Source organism: Sturnira hondurensis, unplaced genomic scaffold (assembly GCF_014824575.4).
Source record: "Sturnira hondurensis isolate 20B ecotype Veracruz unplaced genomic scaffold, ASM1482457v3 Scaffold0001509, whole genome shotgun sequence".
Lineage (NCBI taxonomy): Eukaryota > Metazoa > Chordata > Mammalia > Chiroptera > Phyllostomidae > Sturnira > Sturnira hondurensis.
The window spans coordinates 8,858,479-8,882,043 of NW_028074140.1; the positions used below are offsets into that span (position 1 = coordinate 8,858,479).

The window sequence follows — 23,565 nt, forward strand, 5'->3', positions numbered from 1 at the left end:
TTAGAACGAGATTAACATTTCCCAGAGGGCAGGGACCATCTTTGCCATTTTTCAATTCTCTGCATGCTTTAGTAAGACACTTATTAATCATGATTGACTGAATGATAAAAGAAAAGAAAAACTACATGACACTATTGATGAAGTTGTGCCTCGGCTGAGTTCATATACGTTCTGGTTGATTCCGTCATTTTCACTTTGTTTTACTTTTTTATTTTTACCTCACAGACTTGGTAGCAGTGTAAACGAAGTAGCAGCTGGTAGTTTGGATTCTGATCCCAGCCCTGGCTTTTTAGGAACTACTGCCAGAAATACTGAGTGACCTGTCTCACACCCACCCCAGGACTTGCCTCCCATCCTCACATTCCTAACTTATCCAAGGCAAGAGCAGCTTAACAGTGTCACAGGTGAAAAACAGGCGGCAGGATAGGGCAGGAGTCAGGGATGGGCAGGAGGGAGTGACTGGCAATAATAATAAACAGCAAGGGTTTGCTATCAGTCAGCCATGTGGAAGCAGCCTAAACCTGGCAGAATCCCTACTCTAGGCACTCTGGCCCCTGTCCCAGGAACGGAAGGCATTTCATAGGTTTCTAAGTGACATTGCATTTGAATCCTCCAATACTTAAGAGAATTACAGCCCAGAATTACAGCAGGTCCTCTTTGGAATTCAGGACTGTTAGGTCTGTGGACAAATAAAGGAGATCATAAATTCCTAACTGGGCAGGTCTTGGTGGGTAGTCACTCCACAGGCATATAACTTCTTTAGTAAAAGGCTTATTGTTGCCTTAAGCAAGCCCTGCTGATTGCTTCTGGGCATCTAGGTTAACACACCTTTGAAATAAGCCATAACCACCCTCAAGAGAGCACATGCTTTCTCCCACCTCCATGTAATCTTCGTTACATGTCTTCCATTTCAAATACGCAGAAGAAGCTGCACAACTGTTATTCTCAGGAACATTTGAGATCTTGTTCTTTGGAAGATATCATCAGTTTCACTCAAATACTCTTAAAAAAATCTGTACAGGTTTGGACGTTTCTTATGTTGACATCGTCTTAACAGAGGCCTTCCAATAATAGGTCTTCCTGGGTGACCAACAGGACTGAACACCTCTCTTTAAGCCATAGATGAAAACAGAGCAAAACAGGATCAGTCTTTCACGGGCCCTTCTACAGACCAAACAGTAGATACCACACAAAGATGCAGTTACCCCTCTGGGAAACACAAAGAAATGTGATCATCATCCTATGCTAAATTATTAAGAGGTTATACACAGTAAGTATAGTAGAGCAAGAAGATTATAAAATATACTAATTCCTAATGGGTACCTTGGCCCAGAAGGTAAATCTTCCTTGAATCAACATTATATTAATGACTCAGACCAATGATAGAAGTAGCAAAATAATGAAGAACCTCTGTATAAGGAAGCTACAAAACATGTTAGCAGACAGTTGGTTCTCATTGTGAAAAGTGGTGAATGCGACTTCAAGTTAAAAAAGGGAGTAAAAATCTAGTCAGTTTAGCTGAGGGCCAAAGTAAGAAGCGTTCCAAGAATAAGTATATAGTGCTTGTCAGATTTCTGTGACGTTTAGTTTTAAATACCCTTCTCTGTCTTTGCAGACAAATCCAGAAACTTCAAAGAGATTCTGGTATTGAGCCTAATGATTTCCATATGTTAAACACACCTCATTGCAATAGGCCCTGGTCAGATTAGTTTCTTCTGAAAAAGGAGACTGGGGACTGATTCTTCTATATAAAATTATTCTATCCTATTAGTGTTGGAGACCTGGAATCATTAGCAAACAACTTGAGGCTAGTTATACAAACCTGCTGATAAGAGAAAGCTGTCTTCCAGCTGCTCCCAACAAGACTTTGTAAATAAAGAACCATTGCTTGGGCAAACACTGTCTACTCTCTTAAAGATGTATGTTTCACTCAAGAAAACATTTCCAAGTGGCTCATGATATTAATCTCATTTACTGTGCTGCAAACTTCAATTAAGTTACTATTTTGTTAATATTTTGATCCAGTACATCACAGTAATATCAGATTAAGATCTTGTCTTTTTAAAATATACAATGCTGTAAGTAAAAAATAAAATCAAATAAAAATCTATAATGCTGACACTCCCTTAGGCTACATCTTTGTTTTATAGTCCCCATTTCTTGCTCAAGAAAGGCAGTATTCAACTGAACTTGTTGTGTCATTGAGAAACAGAATCAAATGTCCATAAAAACATTGGGAACTATGTAGGAAATAATGTTAAGAAAAAGCAGACTTCTGGCCAAGATGGAGGCATAGGTAGACATACTTGCACAACCATAAAAATGATTACGACTAACCTCAAAATAAAAAACAACCAGAAATTCAAGAAAACCTGTATAGAAAGAAGTCTGACAACCAAGGAGTTAAAGAAGAAATATCCAGATGAGTAGCAGGGGCAGAGATGAGGAACCGGAGCAGAGAAGACCCAGTGTGGCTGCAGCAGGGTGGCAAGGCGGTCAGGCAGCTGCGCAACCAGAACACGTGGTCCCACACTCACATGTGGCAGGTAAAACTGGGAGGGTACCTGAGGAATGAGCGATCCCCGTCCCAGGCCACACAATGCAGCCTGGGATTCCAGTGCTAGGAAAATAAAACCTCATAATTTCTGGGTGTAAAAACCAGTGGAGGTTAGGGTGGCAGAAGAAAGAGCCAATCTCTCAGAAGAGTCTGTCTAAAGGGCCCCCAAGGTTCTAGAACATGCAGACCCACCCGCTCTGGGAACCACCACCAGGGCAACAGCTGGAGGGGCGCCAGTCACATACGGGAAGTGGGTGAAGTGACTGCAANGCGATCCCCGTCCCAGGCCACACAATGCAGCCTGGGATTCCAGTGCTAGGAAAATAAAACCTCATAATTTCTGGGTGTAAAAACCAGTGGAGGTTAGGGTGGCAGAAGAAAGAGCCAATCTCTCAGAAGAGTCTGTCTAAAGGGCCCCCAAGGTTCTAGAACATGCAGACCCACCCGCTCTGGGAACCACCACCAGGGCAACAGCTAGAGGGGCGCCAGTCACATACGGGAAGTGGGTGAAGGGACTGCAAATGGGACAAGTGCTGAGCAAGCAGCATTGTTCCCTCTCTGACCTCTCTACCACATACAGCGCCACAAAGCGGGGAAGCAGACTGCCCTGCCGTGATGAGCACCTGAGCTCTGCCCCTTATATTGTAACAGCTAGACCAAGACAGGGAGGCAAAGCAACGTCTACCCAATACACAGAAACAAACACAGGAAAGTTGCCAAATTGAGGAGACAAAGAAATAGGGCCCAAATGAAAGAGCAGATCAAAACTCCAGAAACAGAATTAAGTGATGTGGAGATAGCCAACCTCTCAGATGCAGAGATCAAAACACTGGTGGTCACAACGCTCAAAGATCTCACTGAATACAGCAAAAGCATGGGAGAAGAAATGAAGGCTATACTAAATGAAATAAAGAAATATCCACAGGGAACCAACAGTGAAGGGAAGGAAGCTGGGATTCAAATCAATGATTTAGAACATAAGGAAGAAATAAACAGCCAACCAGTACAGAATGAAGAAACAAGAATTCAAAAAAAAACAAGGAGAGAATAAGAAGACTCTGGGACATCTCCAAAAGTGCCAACATCCGAATCATAGGGATGCCAGAAGGAAAAGAGGCAGAGCAAGAAATCGAAAACTTATTTGAACAAATAATGAAGGAAAACTTCGTAATTTGATGGAGGAAACAGACATACAAGTCCTGAAGGGACAGAGAGTCCCAAACAAGTTGGACCCAAAGAGGACCACTCCAAGACACTTCACAATTAAAACGCCAAAGGTTAAAGATACAGAGAGAATCTTGAAAGCAACAAGAGAAAAGGAGACAGTTACCTACAAAAGAGTTCCCATAAGACCATCAGCTGATTTCTCAAAAGAAACTTTGTAGGCAAGAAGGAACTAGCAAGCAGCATTCAAAGTCATGAAAAGAAGGGATCTACAACCAAGATTACTCTATCCAGCAAAGCTTTCATTGAGAATGGAAGGACAGATAAAGTGCTTCTCGGATAAGATCAAATTCAAAGAGTTCATCATCACCAAGCCCTTATTATATGAAATGTTAAAGGGACTTATTTAGGAAAAAGAAGATAAAACTATGAACAGTAAAATGACAACAAATTCAAAACTATCAACAACTGAATCTAAAAATCAAACACAAACTAAGCAAACAACTAGAAAAAGAACAGAATTATAGACATAGAGATCATGTGGAGGGTTATCAGCAGGGAGGAGGAAGAAAGGAATGGGGGGAAAGTACAAGGAATACAAAACATAATTGCTAGGTACAAAGTAGACAGGGGGAGGTTAAGCATAGTATAGGAAATGGAGAAGGCAGAGAACTTACATTCATGACTCAGGGACATGAACTAAGGGCAGGGCAGTCCCAGGCAGAGAGGGTCAGAGGAGAAAAAATTAGGACAACTATAATAGCATAATCAATAAAATATACTTTAAAAAAAAGAAAAAAGCAGAATATTACATTAGGTATATACTATGGTCACAGATAATATATAACTATGAGTAAGGATGGAAAGTAATAAGAAATATAAAGTTGTTTTCTCACATACACCTATAACCTTATGTTTTTTTCCTTCTTAATTTCCTTTACTTCTGCTGTGGTTATCATAATAGGGGGTGTGGTTTGTTTGCTTTTGTTAAATTATCAGGATAAGATCTCAGGTCATCAGACGAGGACTTCCGAGCCGGTCACTCCTGTAAAGGGCGGGGACTTGCCTGGGCCATGCTGGACAGATGCCAGCCTGTCACGTCCTAAAAACTCTTCAGGGAGAGCAGGGCCACAATTTCCAAGCTTCTTTCTCCTAGAAGAAACTCTCCTTAACCTACTACTAGCTGCGGATGTTTTTAAATTTTCTTTTTCTTTTTTTGTTTCAAACTAAAATGATCCTTTTAATGAAAGTACAAAAGATATTTGGGCAAATCACAAAAATAGAGTCATTCACTAATATGTATTTCTGAGAACAGGGGTAAAGAGATGAGTACTAGAGAGGAACAAAACTTAGTTACTGCCCTTGGAAAGATACTCCAGTGGGGCCAAGATCGCAGAGAGCTGCAAACTAAGGTGAAATGCCTTAAATGATAGATTCAACATAAAGATAGGGAAGCCAGAAGAAGCTATGCAAATTCTTAAGAGGAAGCGATTATTTTCAGATTTTTTTTCCTGGTAAAGAATAGAACCAGAAGAGGTTGCACGGAGAAGGCAGTAATAATCTGAACCAGATCCTGAAAATTAGATAGTCTAATTCTGTCTAGGAAAGAGAAATGATGGGCATTTTAGGATAGGGGAGTCTATCCCTTGAAGACAAAGTCAGGGAAGAGTAGGGTGTGATCTAGAACTATGCACAGTTTAGAAAGGAGACCAATAGAAACATGCGGAAGAGTAATGGGGATCTCACCTGGATTTGACCATGCAGAGGAGGGGTGGGACAAGCGAGCAAATATTATCCTTTGGGGCTTGGGCGAGGAGCCTTGCATTTGCTGTTGCATTTAATCCTGAGAACTTGTCTTACAAGTGAGAAGGCAGATACAGTCTCTGAAAAGCATGTCATTCATCCACACATCCCTGAGGCATCATTGTGCCTGGTGCTCAACAGGCCCTCAGAATACTGCCTGAATGCATGGGTGGGAAACCAGCAGGCCCGGGTTCTGCTGCTCTGCCTCACTGCTCTTCGTATGGTTTTAAATAGACCTTGGGAGGCACCGACACTTTGGGATTGGAGGGACACGGTAACTGGACAGCCAGGTGTTCCGAAGAGTATAGAGTAAAGGCTGGGAGGTGGAATGGGGGCGTTGCCTAATGCTCAGAGCCTAAACTGTTACAGACAACATCTTGCTTCGCTTAGCATGCTTTGTTCATACAGACTTTCCTAAGGAAGTATTAGAATGCCTCAAAAACTCCACTGAAATTTAAATTCTCTCCTTTACCAAATGTATTTTGATTATGCAATTCAACCACTCCAGAAGGTATAAAATGAAAAGTAAAACTTCCTTTCCCCTCTTCCAACCCACAGTTCCACTATTAATAGTATATTGCCCATGCTTCTAAAAAAATACTTATGCACTCAAACATATAATACGTTTTTAAACATAATGGGCCATTATTTTGCTGTTTGACTTAATCTCTCCAGGAGACCTTTCGATATCAGTGTACAGAGAGCCACCTTGTTCTAAAGCTGCATAATGTTTCACTTCAAGGAAGGGGCAGGATGTATTTAAGCTGCTGATTCATATTTAAGTTGTTTTGTTTATACTTAAAAACAACCTTGCGATGAACTTTTTTACTCCAACTTGAATTCGCCTGTACTCCTCTCTATCAGCCTCTTAGAGAGTCAGCGATAGGCTCTCTTGTGTAAGGCATAATTCGGCAAATTTCCTCGTGTTACTATAATTAACAATCACTTAACTTAGCAATGAAGAGGAACACAAAGACAATCTAAAAATAAATGATCTCATGTTGTATCCTTGGAGCCTCCTGGCAAAACTCCGGGCCTGAGTCCTGGCTTCCCACCCTGAGCTGCTGGTGCAGAATTCCTTACTGCAGGCCGGGGGCAGACAGCATGCATTCCTGAGGACCCCAGGCAGTGCCGTCCTTGCTCTACCTGCAGCTTCAGCCTCCCTAGTTTCCATGCTTAAAATGACAATGAAATGTGCAGGTGATAACAATCAGAACCGCAGAGTTTCAGAGCCGGAGGGATTAGAGATCATCTAGTTTACACCTTCCATTTCTTAGATTTGGCATGACCTAGAGGGTGGAATATCTCAGCAAGCTCACACAGCCAGCCCCTGCACAGCCCACCTTTCCCCTGCCTGTCCAGAGCTTTTCCAATTACATATAACCAAATAGCATCTGCATCCTTTTCTTAATTATTTTAGAAAGACCACGTAAGCAAAATTTGTCTGTAATATTCCCCTGAATAAAGTGCTTCAAAGATCACCTGAGAATATATGTAAAGACAGCATAGATAGTAAGAAATTCAAAAACCTTATTTTAACTTCTTTCTCCACCAAATTCACTACTAGAATGGCTAGCAAATTTCAAAACTGACACACAAGTTTCAACTGCCTTCTGCCCCTTGCTGAGGTGTTAGCTAACACTGCTGACTTGTTGTCAGGAAGGCAGAGAGCTGTCAAGTTGTATGAAGCCCAGACAAAGGGATTTTTAAAACTGGGACTACTCCAGGCGGTGAGTCTCTGAGCTGTACTTGTCCAAGTCCCCACTCCCTCTCCCATTCGTGCTGCAGAGTCTAACTCAGGGATCTCAAAGAGCTCCTGAGAAGAGTCTGCTCAAGATCTAAACATCATAGAGTAGGCAGCTCCACCCTCCAAGCTCTGGGGCTCAGCTCTGCTACTGACCTAGGTCAAACCCCTGCCAGCTGGCTAGGTGAAGTCTGTGTTTCCCCATGAGGAAGTACACAGCAGTATGGTTCAGAACCAAGGGATGTAACTATCAGCCTTGCTTCTGATCTTGGGGAAGCACTTACACTCTCATGGTGTCAGTTTCCTTATCTTTGAAATGGGGATAATAACAGATAGCACCTAGGATTTGGCAATGTACATAAACATCTAAGTACAATGCCCATTCATTCCCCACGCCCTCAGCACCAGCAGCACTGGGAGCCCTGCCTCCTGAATTTGGGAGGGGTGCCAGCGTTTTTTTGCTAGAAAAGAAACCACACCTGCCGGGTCGCTCTTCCTCCTGCCCACTAGAACCTGATGAGGTGGGGGAGGGGCGGTTGGAAGGCTAAGGCGGAGCATCACAGAGAGGTGCGTGGAACACTTGCACGTGAGAGCGCACTCAGGGGGCAACCTAGGTGTTAGTGGCCTCGAGAGAAAGCTCATGCTCCTGAGGCTCCTGGAGGCTCCTTCCCCTCTCTATGGCCCTACCACTCTGAACGCGCTGGATCGCTGCTGCTCGGGGAGGGTAAGCAGGGTGGGGCATGATTAGAAACCGCATGGGTTACTGCCTGTGAAAACCGCGTGCTGTACACTTTTGCCCCCACCCCCAGTTTTGCCACCACCTCCAAACCAGTCCACATGGAACTACTACCGTGCTGCCCCCTAAGGCCCGGGTGCTCCCAGCATTTTGCTGTGGTGGAAACTACCTCGCCAGGGGTGTATTCTGTCCCACCTCCACTCCCCTTGGTGCTGGGAAAAGAACCAGGGCCTTATGAAAGCATACCCAATGTGCTTTTAATATAGATGGAGCACGGTAAGCGTTCAATGAATATTGAGCCTCACCACCACAGCTGGCTCACACAGGGGCCAAGGAGAGACAAAAGGCAAAAGGCAGCTGGGAGAAGGAAAAGAAAAAGTCTTCAGTATGACTTCTGTCGAATTAATAAAAGGAGAATAGAAAAGGGTTACACTTTTACACGAGTCCTTATTTGTGGAGAGTCCTAGGAGCAAAGAGGCATGCCCAGGACTGTTTCAGTGGAGAGTGGAAACGCTAGGTCAGGTAAAGAAACGCACTCGGGTGGGTCAGGCCGATGACCTGCCTCCCATGGTCCCACCGACACAGCCACAGGCACGGAAAGTCTGCCTCTACAGCCCTCACCTCAGGGGCACTGACCAGGAACACAGCAGTGGGTCCATCAGAAACGTCTCACGTCATGGCGGCTTTTTACCAACTCTCTCAATCACTTGCGAGATATCCCTGGTGTGGTCAAAACTGTGAAGCCTCACTATTTCTTGTGCATTCCTGAGATAAGAGACCCCTCAGCATTCAGTCCACTGGGGGAGAGCCACTGTTCCATTATCTCTGGATTATTCTCACCATTGCTTTTGTAGGGTTAGTGTTTTTGAACTATGTATCATAATCTTTTTTTTGTATTTTCCTTTATTTTTTTCTACTAATTTCATGGCACTGAGATATTAAAGAGGATGGGAATGGAAGTCTGCAAGGCCCACAGACGAGGACCAAACAAGGAGAGCCAGGGCCAGGGCACTGCAGGACCAGTGCAGGCCAGCCACAAAGTCAGGAGACCCAAGGCCTTGCCCACGTAACAAATGTGCCGAGAGACAGGAGAGCTTGTGTTGGGGGTCACAATCCCCACTGTCTACAGGAGGCAGGCAGGTAAATGACCCGGGTGATGCAACAGCGAGCAGCAGGGGCTTGGGCCAAACTTGCGTGTATGCACCACGAACTGGCATTTAAAATTTAAAAGTAGCCTGGCTGGTGTGGCTCAGTGGATTGAGCGCAGGCCTGCAAACCAGAGGATCGTGGTTCGATTCCCAGTCAGGGCACATGCCTGGGTTGCAGGCCAGTTCCGGGCAGAAGACCCACGAGAGGCAACCATACACTGATATTTCTCTCCCCCTCTCCTTCCCTCTCCCTTTAAAGATAAATAAATAAAATCTTTAAAAATAATAAAATAAAATCTAAAAGCAAAACCCAGTGTGTATGTTAAACAAAATGCATCAGGGATCACATCTTACCCAGTCCAATATCCTGCCATGGGTTCTGGTGGCTAAACGTGAAAAGCAAAAAAGTCAGCCAAGAAAGGAAAGGGCAGATGGTGCCCCAGCACAATCGGACAGGCAGGGACTGGGTCCCACATGCCAGGGGCCTGGGCCTTGAAACTCAATGAGAGGTCATTTGCTCCCATGAGCCTTACCTAAAACCCACACCGGGGAGGTCACCAGGCATGGAAACCACGGTGGCATTCAGTGTAGAGCCAGACACTCTGTGAGGCAGGGGTTCCCAGTGTGAGGGCCCTGGAAGCCCAGGAACATGACAACATTGTCTGACAGCCTGACACCCTGAGTACAGGAACAACCTGCGACCGATGGGTGCAACAGGTACACACCTCTGCTCAGCGGACGGCCTGCCTCAGTGAGGCCAGCTGTGTCTGAATTAAAGTCACTGAATGGAGGAAAAGAACCAAAGGGGGAGGGTGACTTCCGAAAGGCTAAAACAGAAAAGAAAAAACCCACATCCTTTCACATCATTCACTTAACAAACATGTATATACTTCCTGCTAATGTTACATGCTTTACAAGGTACAATTGAAATTACAAAGATGAAAAACTTTAGGTCATGAGAGTAAATGGCTCATTCTGAATTAATAGGAGGGAGAGAATATTTGGCACTGTGGTTGGTCAGGTCATAAACTCGGATCTGGTAACATAATAGCTCACTAATCACTGTACTAGAATGCTAGGTAGATAGCAAACTGAAGGAAATATAGTTGGTGCTCTCAAAAGTGCTAAAAGAGTAGGTCATAGGGAAAGAAAATTAGATGATCATAATCAGGCCTTTTTAAATATTTTATTTGTTTATTTTTAGAGAGAGGGGAAGGGAAGGAGAAGGAATAGGAGAGAAACATGAATGTGTGGTTGCCTCTCATGTGTCCCCTACTGGGAACCTGGCCTGCAACACAGGCATGTGCCCTGACTGGGAATCGAACCAGCGACCTTCTGCTTCACAGGCCCGTGCTCAATCCACTGAGCTACACCAGCCAGGTCAGGCTTTTTGACAATATTTTGTCAGAAGAAAATGGAGTAACATTTAAGATTCGCAAGGAAAGAAAATGTGGGCAAAGGTTATTATATCCAACAAAACTGACCTATAATAAAGGGTCACAGACAAAGTGTTCTCAGAGTATTAGGGGATATTGTTCCCATGAGCCCTACCGAAGGAATCTACTGCAGAAAGAGCTTCAATCAAAGCGTCTAAGAACACTGATATGAGAACTTATAATACGCAGGTCATATGTAGTTACCTGTAGAAATAAGGAAACTGCTGTATGTTGAATACAACCCAGTCAAATACTTTATTTACCTCCCCTGTGACTAAAACACTAGAACTCTGAGTATAAAAGAAAGGAAATACAAATGTCATATAGAAGAGGTTAAACAAACAAATAAAAAAACCCGTCAGTATTGAACTTGGCTTGGAAATATCTGTAAGAAGGCACAATGTCTTGTGTCTTTATAAGTTTGTACGTAAATGTGGGTATGTGTATGTATGCATATTCCCAGCCCTAAGCAGTGAAAAGGCCTAGAAACAAAGACCATTCCAGTGTGTGATCATCCCTAGTGTCTGGACAGACATCCAAAAATACTGTTCTCATTAAAGGAAACCAGAGATTATTGAAGAAATGGTTGATTCCAGGTACAAGACAAGCCTAAATCACCTTAACATGCCAGACAGCAGAAAAGCTATTAAATATTATTTAGGTCATGTCAGAGGACTCAGGAGCTAATTGGAGGAGGCTCCCACTGGTCAGAGATGGGACTACTTCAGTCTTAGTAAAAGACCTAGTAAAACTTAAATTTCAATGGACTGAAACCCATCAAATATAGTTAATTCCAAAATAATACCATTTTATAGAAACCAAGTGGTCACTTTCTGAGAATAAGAGACAAGCAATCCTTGAAAACTGGACACATCGAAGGAAAGAATTGAGCATTCATCCTGCCTTTTTTGTGTAAACTGTACCACTGGGTAATCAAATAGCAGATTAAAGGGGAGTCTATTATAAATCATTCCAGCTAATAAGTAAAGTAAAACAGTCAAATTAGAATATCACCATTCTGTAATGCCTAATGAATTAATAGGTCTAGACATTGAGGAACAACAGTTGCTAATGCCAAAACGGAGCATAAGAACCAGATATCACATACCCCTCCAGGAAAGGATGGAACAGCACCCGTAATCTTGCCGAAGGGATTAAACCTGAGTCTGATTAAGCCTCTGGACCCAGATCAGGAAATAGAGGGCAAAGGAACAAGTTGAGGTGCACCATGAATGTGCCTCTTTCTTGGTACCAGGACTGTAGGAAACTCTACAGATCAAACAGCTCACGTCTCCCAACAGAAAAATCGTATTTTTTAAAAGGGGAGGATACTAAGGGAATCTATAGGTTAAAAGAGATTTAAAGACAAGTTTTTAAGGTGTTTGTGCTTTATTTTACAATAAAAGGTTTTTTTTTAAGTGTTAAGATGTAGGTGTCAGCACAGTAAAGCCCAAATGATGGAAAGACCGCAAGGCATGGAGGAGCAAAGGGGGCCCAGCAGCAAATAAGCTGGGAGCCAGTGTCTTAGGAAAAACTTTTGTTTCAACAAACGTCTCATGTTTAAAGCAAATTTCTTCACCTATATTGTTTTAATTAAATCTGCCTTATAACATCTTACACTGTTTTTTAAAGCTTATAACATGTGCTGTGCTCCAAAATATCTCAAAGGCAATCTCAATTCGGAAATGCAGAATGACTTCTTGGATGCGTACTGGAATTGCAGGGGGCTGTTGGGTTCTCAGAAACGTGACATTAGTCACCGAACTCAAAGTGGTAGCAGGCATTCAACATTCCAGCCTCAGGCAGCTTCCAGTGCCCAGAGTTAGACATGGAATTTAACCCCTGTACGCCCTTACTCAGCTTCCCATGCAAATCATGAGTAACAGTAGTAAACAAACAAACAAACAAAAAAACCCGCCAGGATTTCTTGTACAATCAGAAGATGTAAACAGATTCATGAATTACAGACCCTAAGAGCTGGGACACTCTGCATCTGGCAAAGGAGATTGGTGACTTGTTGAAGGTCAACAGGTGAGTGACCATAAACTGGGCACCCTCCCATGGTTCATGTTTCTACTGCTGAAAATAACAAAGTCTGAATAATATAATCTACTACAAGATATGAAGTAGACCCTGACTGTTGGAGAGGTGACAGCCTTTGGGAGTTCACAGAAAATGAAGGAGTTCGTAGTACTTTACTGAGGCTCCAACTCCACACCAGTTCAGAGCATAGGAGGCGAGGCACCTGAGCTGCCAGGTGTGAGTCCCAGCTCAGCATCTGTGGCAGGTTATTTAGCCTCCCGAACCACAATCCCTCATCTCTACACGTGGATTAACAATAATACCTTTCTCATAAATCCCTTATGAAGATGAAATGAAATGTGTATGAAACACTTGCTCATGGTAAGAACTCAATCAGCGTTTGTCACAATTACTGTCACTGAGGTTCTGAACATTTCCAGAAACACAAAGTACACTCTACTTGATGGACATCTTCCAGGTTTGAATGCAGGGTGAAGACATCCAAAGTATGTAGTGCTATTTCTATGAACCCTCAACATTAAAAAAATCACTGTTAATAGTAACTAAGTATATGTAATATACTAACTTAATGTAATATTCAACACCTTCCACATCTTTGTTTGGTTTTCTCCCAACTTCTCACCATGGGTAGTTAGTTTTCATTCCAATAAACCTGGGATTATTACATTAGTAAGAGTGACGGCCTCAGCTAGGGCACGGGAGCTGGGTCTAGAGACTGCAAATGTTGATCTGCCCGACAATCACACCTCTGTCCCTTCTTCCCATTGGCAGAGCGGCTCCCAATGCGGAGGATCCATCAGCGCCCACTATGCACTTGCACAGCTTCCCTTGCAGCTGTGACTCAGTGCTTGCCAGTGAGGCCTGAGGGAGCCACAGGGCAGATGTTATCCCTGGATGAAAAGAGATAGACACCACAAGAGAACAGATTTTTGCTGCCCCCTCTGTGTCCCACCCCTCCCCTACACATCCATGTGCACTTCCTGCCTTTGGATGAGGTAGTGTAAGATAGCCATTGCTGAGGAAACCATTTTCTGCCCATGAGACAGAAAGTCTGTAGTAAAAATGCTAACATGCTAAGAACTGGAGAATAGAAGAATGAAAAGAACCCGGTCCCTGATGACATTGTCTAAGTCACTGATTCAAATCTGGATCAAACCAACCCCAGAATACCCTTCATGTAAGATAATGTAGTGTGTTTACTATTTAAACCACTGTTAGTTGTGTAGTCTCTTACCTGGAAGTCTAAACTGAAGTCTAAAGCATCCTAATTGTTTTGGGCTGAATAGTGATCCCCCAGAGTTAATGTGTTGAGGCCCCAACCCCCAGCACCTTTACATGAGACTGTATCTAGAGATAGGGTCTTTAGAGAGGTGATTCCACTGACATGAGGCCATTGGGAGGGGCTCTAATGCAGTCTGACTGGTGTCCTTATAAGAGGAGATTTGGACACACAGACCCCAGGGACACACATCCCATGCACACACAGAAGAAGCTGGGAGAGGGTCAAGATGGTGAAGTAGGTAGATACTGTGACCACATCCAAATTATACCCAAACTGTAGGACAATCAACCTGGAGATCCCTCTGAAGACTAATTGAACAGAAGTCCTACAACTAAGGATATAAGAAAAACACCATGTTGAGACTGAATTTAAAAAAAAAAAAGCTGCGAGAATTTGTTGCCAGCAGCTCTAAGCTATAAGAAATATTAAAGGAAGTTCTTCAGGCTGAAGGCTAAAACATACCTGCTGGGTCTACCCTCAAAAATGAAGAGCCCCCAATTTTGGTAACTAAGTGGAGAAATATTAAAAACTTTTCCTCAAGTTTTAATTTCTTCAAAAGATAATTGTTTAAAGTAAAAAAATTAATAACCATGATTTCTGAACATATATGTAGATGTAAACCATTGACAAAAAGAGTACTATTGGTAATACCCATTACAAAAGGGTTTGTTATTGAGATAATTCTATCCCCTACCCCAAATTCCTGTGTTGAAGCCCTAACCCATAATGTGACTGGAGATGGGTCCTTTAAAGAGCTAATTAAAGTTAAATGAGGTCATAAGGGTGGGGCTCTAACCCAGTGTGATTGGTCTTCTTATTAAAAGACAGACCCGGTTTGATTCCCAGTCAGGGCACATGCCTGGGTTGCAGGCCAGTTCCCAGTGGGGAACACACGAGAGGCAACCACACATTGATATTTCTCTCCCTCTCCCCTTCCCTTCCCCCCTAGAGATAAATAAAATCTTTAAAAATAAATTAAAAAAAAAAAGACCCAGAGCACACAGAGGAAAGACCACACGAGGAAATAAGAGGGTGGTTGTCTGCCAGCCAAAGAGAGCAGCCTCAGGAGAAACTCAACCTGCCAATACCTTGATCTTGGCCTTCCAGCTTCCAAAACTGTAAGAGATACATTTTTATTGTTTGCGAGCCACCTAGTCCGTGATATTTTGCAATGACAGCCGTAGCACACTATTACAGAAACACAGCCTATGATTTACTGTCATGAACATACAAAAGGTAAGGCAGCCACAAAGGGGAACAGAACTTACAAAAGGGTGACTGAGGGGTAAAATTAGGGCTGGATGTGCTTATAGGGAATCAGAGTGCAGGTACGCAGGAGGAAGACAGAAATGGTTAATCCTCTGCCCCTGCTGCCTGTCTCCCTGCCCCTGCTGCCTGTCTCCACAAGTCATCACCCAATCTCCTCCATCTGCCCCTTTTTCCAAATTGCGAGGCTAGAAGGCCCGTGATGCTCTGGCTTCAGGCAGCAATCCTGGAGGAGGGATGGACAGACAAGAAGACTGAGGTGAGACTCAAATGACTCCCATTTCATACTTGTTAGTCCCTGGTCAAAGATTTAAACTGAGAGGGAAAAATCGTGAGACTACTAAAATTAGTCCTATATATGCGTCATCAGTAGCAGACTTTATTATTCATTATTTTCATATGAATGGAATTTATTAGAGTGATAACTTGAAAACTGACCGGAATTCAGAAATAGGGAAGAAAATCTCAAGTACTAGCACAATTCGAACGTAAACACTACAGCGGGGGGAGGAGTAGAAGGAAGGAAGAAGTTACGAAAAGACGGCTCAGAGAGAAAATGACCTGTTCTCCATGCTCCCATTGCCCACCATTATAAAATGAGAGGGTGGTCTGAGAACAGGACCGATGCTTGGAGGTGCCAGGACCTCAGGACAGGGGGTTAGGCCTGGGGTAGGGAAAACAGGACACTTGGCAACTCAGGGTCTCGGGCCTGGGGCTCCTGAAAAAAAAGGACAGCCACGCCAGGTCAGTGATCTACAGCAACGTGAGACGTCCCCAGTCGGCAGGCAGGCTGGATGATGCTGTCGGCGCTGCCAGTGACTCCAGTTCCAGATCTTCCACCAGTCAATGCTGAGCAGATTCCCCAGTGTCTCTGTCTCTCAGAGCTGTTGACTGGGGTGTCATTTTTCGTTCTTGACCTGGTTGTTGGACACCATTTTTCAACCCATGGAGGACCTACTTGGAAAACCACTTTATTATTTCTCAGAACGAGTACACAGGTGGTTACTGCAATCTTCTTTAAACTTTAAAGCGTTTAAAGCTACTCTATACCTTCAAGAGATTTTTTCTTTCCACTGCCCACCCCCCACCAAAAAAAAAAGGAGAAAAAAAAACCAAGCTATCTGCTGCCCGAATAATCTTTGTACAAGAAGACATGAAAACTAGTCTCCTGGGCTAGGGGTTTTCGATCAGCTGCATCAGCCCACCTAGGGGACCTTGTTAAAATACAGAGTCCCAGGCCCAGCCTTTGTGATGCTGCCTGGGAATCAGATTCCTAGGTACGGCCCAGGAATCTAGGTACCTTTTGTACCTAGATTCCCGGTTGATTTTGTCATGCGGTCAAGTGGGGAGCTGTGGCCCAAGACGAGCCCTGAAATACAGCAGCACACTGGCCAAGTTCAACGTTTCATTTGCCCTACCACCTCTGCGGCTGCCCAGACTATAATGTTCTGAAACCACGCCCCCAGGGGCACACAGGGCAGGGACTCTCTGCTTCCTTGGGAGGCTCCCTGTTGACACGCAGCCTGTCACCCTGGCAGTGACAGCAGTCATTCTTTCAGGTACTGTCATTCCAGGTCATAAAAGGAAAGGAGCGAAATGGCTAACTGTGTGCAACAGGGGCCAGCACTGGATGCTCAGGGAGGTGTGAGCTCATTCTCCTCTCCCAAGTGCACACTCATGAGTCACCGGGGGCCTCTGCCCACGCCAAGGAAGAAGGAAGTCCAATCACCAAGTCAAGACTGCTTTGCGCTTCTAGGGTGGTGATAGTATTTAAGCAAACACCAGCCATTTCCCAGAAAACTACCTCATCTTTTTAAAGAGAAGAATGAAAAATAACAGTTGTTTCCTGATAACAGAGCAGTATAATCAGGCACTGGACTTATTTTTTAAAGGTCTGAGCCATAAAAGTTTGTTCTGAACTTTGCAATCTGTTGCCAGCACCGTGCTGCATTTCGATGATGCAGATGAAAAAGACCACCACGGCATTTCGGCAGAATTCCCTGGTTGCCTCAGCAAATGTGTGAGGGCCTGAGCCCTGCCAGCTCAGGAGCCCCAGACAGGGAAGGATGGAGGACAGTTAGGTCTCCACAAGCACACGCCACAATCTCTGCCTCCCTCAGTTTGGCTGACAGTCGTCAGAAACTCATTTTTTAAAATAAATAAAATAACAGTTGGAAGTGGAGAAGGCTTGAACTAAATGAATTTGGTTTGAAGCAATAAGAGCTAGGCTTAAAGTATTTGTTACTTTGTGGCTCCTTTCAAATATTCATGTGTAACATGTGCCCTGAAGAGTGCTGGGTCCCCAGAAAAGCTTGCCCCAGCGGGTAACCCCACAGGTGTGGCCCTGCCCTCTGCCTCCAGAACTCACACAACTTCCCCTGAGGATATGCTAGCCAAAGTCCCTTTGCAACACCCAGGGCAGCTGAGACATATCTTCCTGTCTGTCTTAGATAATGTAGTTTCATCCATTACCGGTTTGAAACAGGGGCCTCCAGTGGTGAAAGACCAAACCACTGCTCACAACTTAACTGTAATGGGTCGTATACACAGGGAGGCCTACTGGATGTCACACTATTCTTCACCCTCAGACACCTAAAACCCACAGGCACTGCTTGCTCTGGCTCATTTCTCTGTAGCTGGAGCAGCAGCAAGATTTCCCTATATAACCATGTGACTGCAGCTGGGAATCCCTGACACTACTATATTCACCCAATTCTCAGGACTCTTCTGGCATCGTTAGAGGGAAAAAAAGAAAGTTCATGCTAAAAGCACATAAGGTATAAGTTACCACTCTCCCTCTCTACACCAATACGGCTCAGTACAAATGCCATCCTCTGGAAATGAGAAAGATTTGACCAATTCAAAAAGCCTACCACTTCTGCACATTGGACAACAGGAGAACATTCTGCTTTTATCCACACAACAATCCTACGATGCAAATACTACCCCAATTTCAGGGGTTAGGGGAGGATGGGGAAACAGGCTCAGAGAGCTTAAGTAGATTGTCCAAAATCACACAGCCAGTGGTGGCTGAGACACGAACAGCTGACTCCAGCAGTCATGTGAACCAACCATCTTTTTCACTAAACTAAAAGTCATCTTTATTCCCAATGTTTGAGACAACTACAACAAGTGGGATTTTGGACTTAATTCCCTTGTCTGTAAGTAAATAAACCTGGATTTGTTTATAAGTCAGCATGGAGTGCTTCAGCGGAGGCCCATTCCTAGGACCTCACCTTTTTATTCTTCTCGGTGGGGAAGACTGCTGTATGCCTGGCCCGCAGCCACCGCGAGGGAAACAAAGTCATGTTGGTCTATAATTCCTCTTGTTCTATATTAAAAAGCACAACCGTAGGAAAACAAATTTGTTAATGCCCATCCAGCTTTGCAGCTGGTTCTGAACCATATATACTTCCTTTTAGAGAAAAAGCAACTGCTCTCTAAAAGGATGGGTGAGTATTATCTTATTATTGTGGAGCCTGTGACTTTTAAAAACAAGTTTCTCAGGTAACTTCTACACTTGACACAAAAGGCCAAGAAAACAAAAGCCTGTGGAATTGGGTTTAATGCAGTTATAACATGGGTTATTTGAAACAGACATCAGAAGAAATGTGCTCACTTCAGTTTCTTAGGATTGTGGGGAAAACACTGAAAAATGGTTCTTCTGCTATCCTAAGGAAGTGCCTTTACTTTTGACCATGAAACACAGAATTCTGAACCCAGTTTTGCCACTATCTGTTTACCATCAGGGACCCATTCTTACAAACAAACATTTTCCTGCAAGTCACCAATCCTCTTGGATCTCATGCCTTCCCGGGAACATGAGGGCTGTGCAGTGCCTTGCACACAGTAGTTCAGTCACCGCCTGCCGCATGAATGAACGATGCAAGATGGACTGAGGGGACACACCTCCCATCTTCTGTAACGGCCAACGTTATGGTCTAAGATTCACAGGCCAGATGGTTTCTAAAGTGCCTCTTACCTCTCACATTCTAGAATTATCTCCGCTCTACTTCTAGGTCACTTCCTCCTCTTACTGCCAAAATATAGACTGCAAACTAACCTCCACTGGATACTGTTTGATCTCATTTAGGTTTTGCAACAAAGTTCACTGTTATTTTTTCTCTCTCTCAATGAATCATTAATTTTCAGCCACTGGGAAGTACCACTGATGGACAAATGTCCAGAAAGTGCAGTCAGCTTAGACCCCCAAGGCCAAAGTCATCAAAACCAGAGAAGGGAGGGCTGAAATTGTTACTCACAAGGAAACATAAAATTTGGGGTGTTAAAAGCTCATTTTCAGTGTTTGTTGACTTCTCACTGTGTGCACTTGATATTAACTACAGGATGTGGGCAGTGTTAAGGAGGGGCTAGATGATAAAAGAATCCGGCGTTACACAGTGCCTTCCCTTAACTTTTGTAGCAGAGCTTATTCTCAATGCCAAACTGGGGTAAAGCGCCTACTTTTTATCTAGGTTGGCCCCTGTGCATGAGCCCATTGCCCCAGTCAGTTCCTCTGGTACTGGGGTTGCATGAATGCGCCCTGCCCCCTCCAAGAGCAAACAAGTGGTTCTTATTGTTATCACCGACCTTCCCCTGCCTTTTGGAGCCTACCTTACGTTCAGTCCCTCCAGTGTGTACCGGATAAAAATGGAGAGTGGATAAATGACCCATTCTGCATGATGTGGAAGCGAAGCTCAATTCTGATGGGTGCAAATGGCATTTCCACAAAGGAAATGTATTACTTTTAAGGGGCTATCCCAAGCAGAGAAGTATTAATTGGATCAATTATCTGCAAGACCTTTGTAGTGCCCACCACTGTGGCAGACTCCACTTCAAGGATCAGCAATTCAAAGTTCTCCAAGCCATAAACGACCTAGAAATCTGCTCCTCCCCCAGCATGGCATTTCCTAATGAGTACTGTTTGGATGCAATTATTTCTCTCTGCACACCCTTTCCTCCTCTTTGAGAAGAAGGAAGAACTGCAGAGAACAGGCCCTCATAAAATACTCTGTTCCTGGTTCTTTTGGTGTGGGTGTGCACCCTCAGTGTCCCCCATCCTGCTGGGATATCAGAACAGCCTGTCCTCACAGTACCTCACTACACTGATGAAGATTATAGCTAGTAATAAAGTCAGACACAGAAAATTAAGAGACACCAAAGATGAGATTTTCCAGCTCACACCACCCCTTTTCTAATTAAACTTCAACACCCAAGAACATCAGTACAATAGAAGTCTCCCTTTAAGAAAAAATTTTAAAAGCCAATTTGTGGAGGATCATTACACTTTGGGGGAAATCAAATTAATGCTTTATTAATGATTCTTTTTAAATATATTTTATTTATTTATTTTTAGAGAGGGGAAGGGAAGGAGAAAGAGTGGGAGAGAAACATCAATGTGTGGTTGCCTCTCATGTGTCCCCTGCTGCGGACCTGGCCTGAAACCCAGGCATGTGCCCTGACTGGGAATCAAACTGGTGACCCTTTGCTTCACAGGCCCATGTTCAATCCACTGAGCTACACCAGCCAGGGCCATTAATGATTCTTAAATGATCAGATAATCTAGATGAATATAATTGCTGATAAAACCTACCTCTGTATGCAAAAGCTTAATACAAAACATTCAATATCTAAGATACTCATTTTATGTGGAGGTAAGTGGTAGTTCACTTCCCTAAACTCTATTTATTCAAATTACAGGTAATCCTTAAAAGATGGGCAAGGGGTTGGGGAGGCAATTAATGTGTATGGACAGGGAACAGGCACCCAAAAAAACCTACCAAAAAGGTAACTGTGTTACCAGCTATAGTATTAAGAACAGCTTGCTGACTTAACTTCCCATGACAGATCTAATTAGAAGGTGGCAATAAATGTTTCCAGGTGTTTAATTAAGTGTGATAATTATTTCTTTCCTTAAAGAGATGGAGTCATATGTTTACATTTCAAACCATAATGTTTCCTTAGTTAAAACTCTGGGGAAACACTTTTGTGTAACAGGATTCAAACCAGGATAAAAATATCTGTTTTGATAAGCAGCACTTAAAGCAATTTAACAACTCAAACTTTTATATGCCAATGCACAATGGCCACTTAAAGGTTACTCTGTTAGGGTTACTTCCTTTCGCCACAGAATTCTTGTTACCCTTGCACTACAATGAATAAATAAATGCTATTTCCCTATCATTGTCCCTTGAAAGGATTCTTATCCAGAAAGTGGGGAAATTTTCTGCGTATATCTACTACGAAAAGATCACAGCAGGAAGAAACTGAGAGCTAGAAGAATTCAGAGACTATTAAAATCGGATGGGAATCATTTCGTTAATGGATTCAAGTACACTATTGCTCTCAAACAAAACTATTGATTTATCTTTTTTTGATGTTAAAATATGCCCTACCTTGAGATAGTATTTAGCCCCCAATAAAAATGAGATACTATTTATCGCTCCTAAAAACTTTCGGAGAGATAGAATTATCAGCCTTAAGTAACTCAAGGATTTTATTGTTTCATCTTTGTTGGGGCACTCAACTACTGTCTCCCCATGACTCCTCACAGGAGGAGCGACTCTTTCTATGCAGTCCTGTGTTGTAGGAAATCAGTTGGCTTTCCAGATACGGTGTCATTGAATCAATAAACATCCGTTAGGTGCCCAAGCGTGGTTGATCAGCCTGGTCTTGAAAGTGCCTACCAGCCGCCCTGAGTCCGAGGGCTGTCATCAGGTGTTCTTGCACCAGGTGCTGAGGGCTCCAGTGTCATACGGTGCACCCACAACTTTCTTCTTCAAATGGAAGTCTGCACCGGTTGATCTGAAGGCAAAACTCTAGTTCCTGCCAGTTTTACAATGCAGGGTTGGATTACAATCTCAGGCCAGCATCTCGCTCTGCAATCTGGGGCACCCTGATAACCTGGGCAGTCCCTGTCGACCTCGCGGGCTGTTACCAGGAGGGCGTGACACACCGCGGGGGCCGCGTCTCCAGCAGGAAGGAAGGCGCGGCGTGGGGACTCGCGGCAGGGCGTGCAAGTGACGGGTCGGCCCGAGTCGGCAGGGGCTCCCAGCTGACGGTCCCAGATTGTCGCTGCGACTCGTGAACCGGGTAAAACTCCGGGGAGTTTCCAGGCTGTGAGCGCCTGCACATTCACCTACGCACACTCGCCAACACGTACTACTCACACCCACTCACACTCTCAAAACCCTCGGAGCGCGAAAGGCGCCCCCCACTAGCAGCCCGCAGCCCAGCGGCCGGGAAAGCCCCGCGAGCGTGCGTGCGGGACCGCGCGCCAGGGAAGCACTTACTCGGAAGAAGGGGCGCAGCGGCGCCGGGACGGAGGCGACCTGGGCGATGTGTCGGCGCGGACGGAGTTCCCTCGTCGCTGGAACGCTGGCCGGCTCCCGAGGACCGATCAGCCACGGCGCGGGACAGTGCGAGCGGGAGAAAAGAAGTCAGGGGCCGGGGGCGGGCCGGGGCGGGAGAGGAGGAGCCAGAGGCGGGGCCTGGAGGAGGAACGAGGAGGACGGGGCGAAGGAACGGGGCGGAGCCTGCCTGGAGTCCGGGTGCGGCGGAGAATTCGGAGGAGGCTGGCAGCGCCCTGGAGACTGGATCCGGACTGCTAAACTGGACCCTTGGGCGCGAGGGGTCGGGACTGACTTGGGACTTACGCAGGGAAGATGTTACCTTTCTGGCCTCTCAGTTTCTTCATTTGTATAAATCAGATACGAACCTCCTAGTCTCCTACTGAGACATTTTTCAAGCACTAAGACAGGTTAAGGAAGTGGAGTGGAGATGGGAATGAAGCAAAGAAAAAAAATGGAAGAGTACTAAATCCAAGTGTTTTCTTCCTATAGGAGCTGAAGAACATTAATTCGACCCGTGTTTAGTGGAAAGCGAAAGGATTTTAAACACGGGAGACATGTCAAATGTTGTTCTAGAAAGGTTAATTTGAAAACAGAATGCGAGAGCCGTGAAACTTGCTTATGAAGTTATTAAAATATGTCGGGTTGAAACTGTTGACCATAAACAAAAATTGACTAGGTATTCTATCACCAAAAAAGATTTAGAGTCATGTGCTGCTTAACAGGGATACAGTCTAAGAAACGCATAGTTAGGTGGTTGTCTATGTGGGAACATCATAGCCTGTACTTAGACAAACCTAGATGTTATAACTTGCTATATGCCTCGTACACCTCATCTGCATGGTATAGTCTATTGCTTTGTGGATGGAAGACAGGGTGGGTAAGTTTTGCTCTACCCTTTTGGGTTCTTGGTTGAGACATCCCTGTAATAAAAGACAGATTAACGGGGAGAAAACAAAAACTGTTTAATAATGTGTATGTCCTAGATACATGGAAGGAACCCAGGAAAACTGAATAAACTACTAAAATGGTTAAAA

At 44.2% G+C, this 23,565-nt stretch overlaps 1 protein-coding gene across 1 annotated transcript in view; it reads right to left on the reverse strand.

Moving 5' to 3' along the window:
* TNFAIP8 (TNF alpha induced protein 8) overlaps positions 1-22,606 on the reverse strand; it is a 117,077-nt gene extending 94,471 nt beyond the window's left edge. The window contains exon 1 of the mRNA XM_037029032.1: positions 22,472-22,606. Coding sequence (XP_036884927.1) covers position 22,472 — 1 coding nt within the window. The 5' untranslated portion in view covers positions 22,473-22,606. The remainder of the gene's footprint in view (positions 1-22,471) is intronic.
* Between the last annotated feature and the right edge of the window lie 959 nt (positions 22,607-23,565).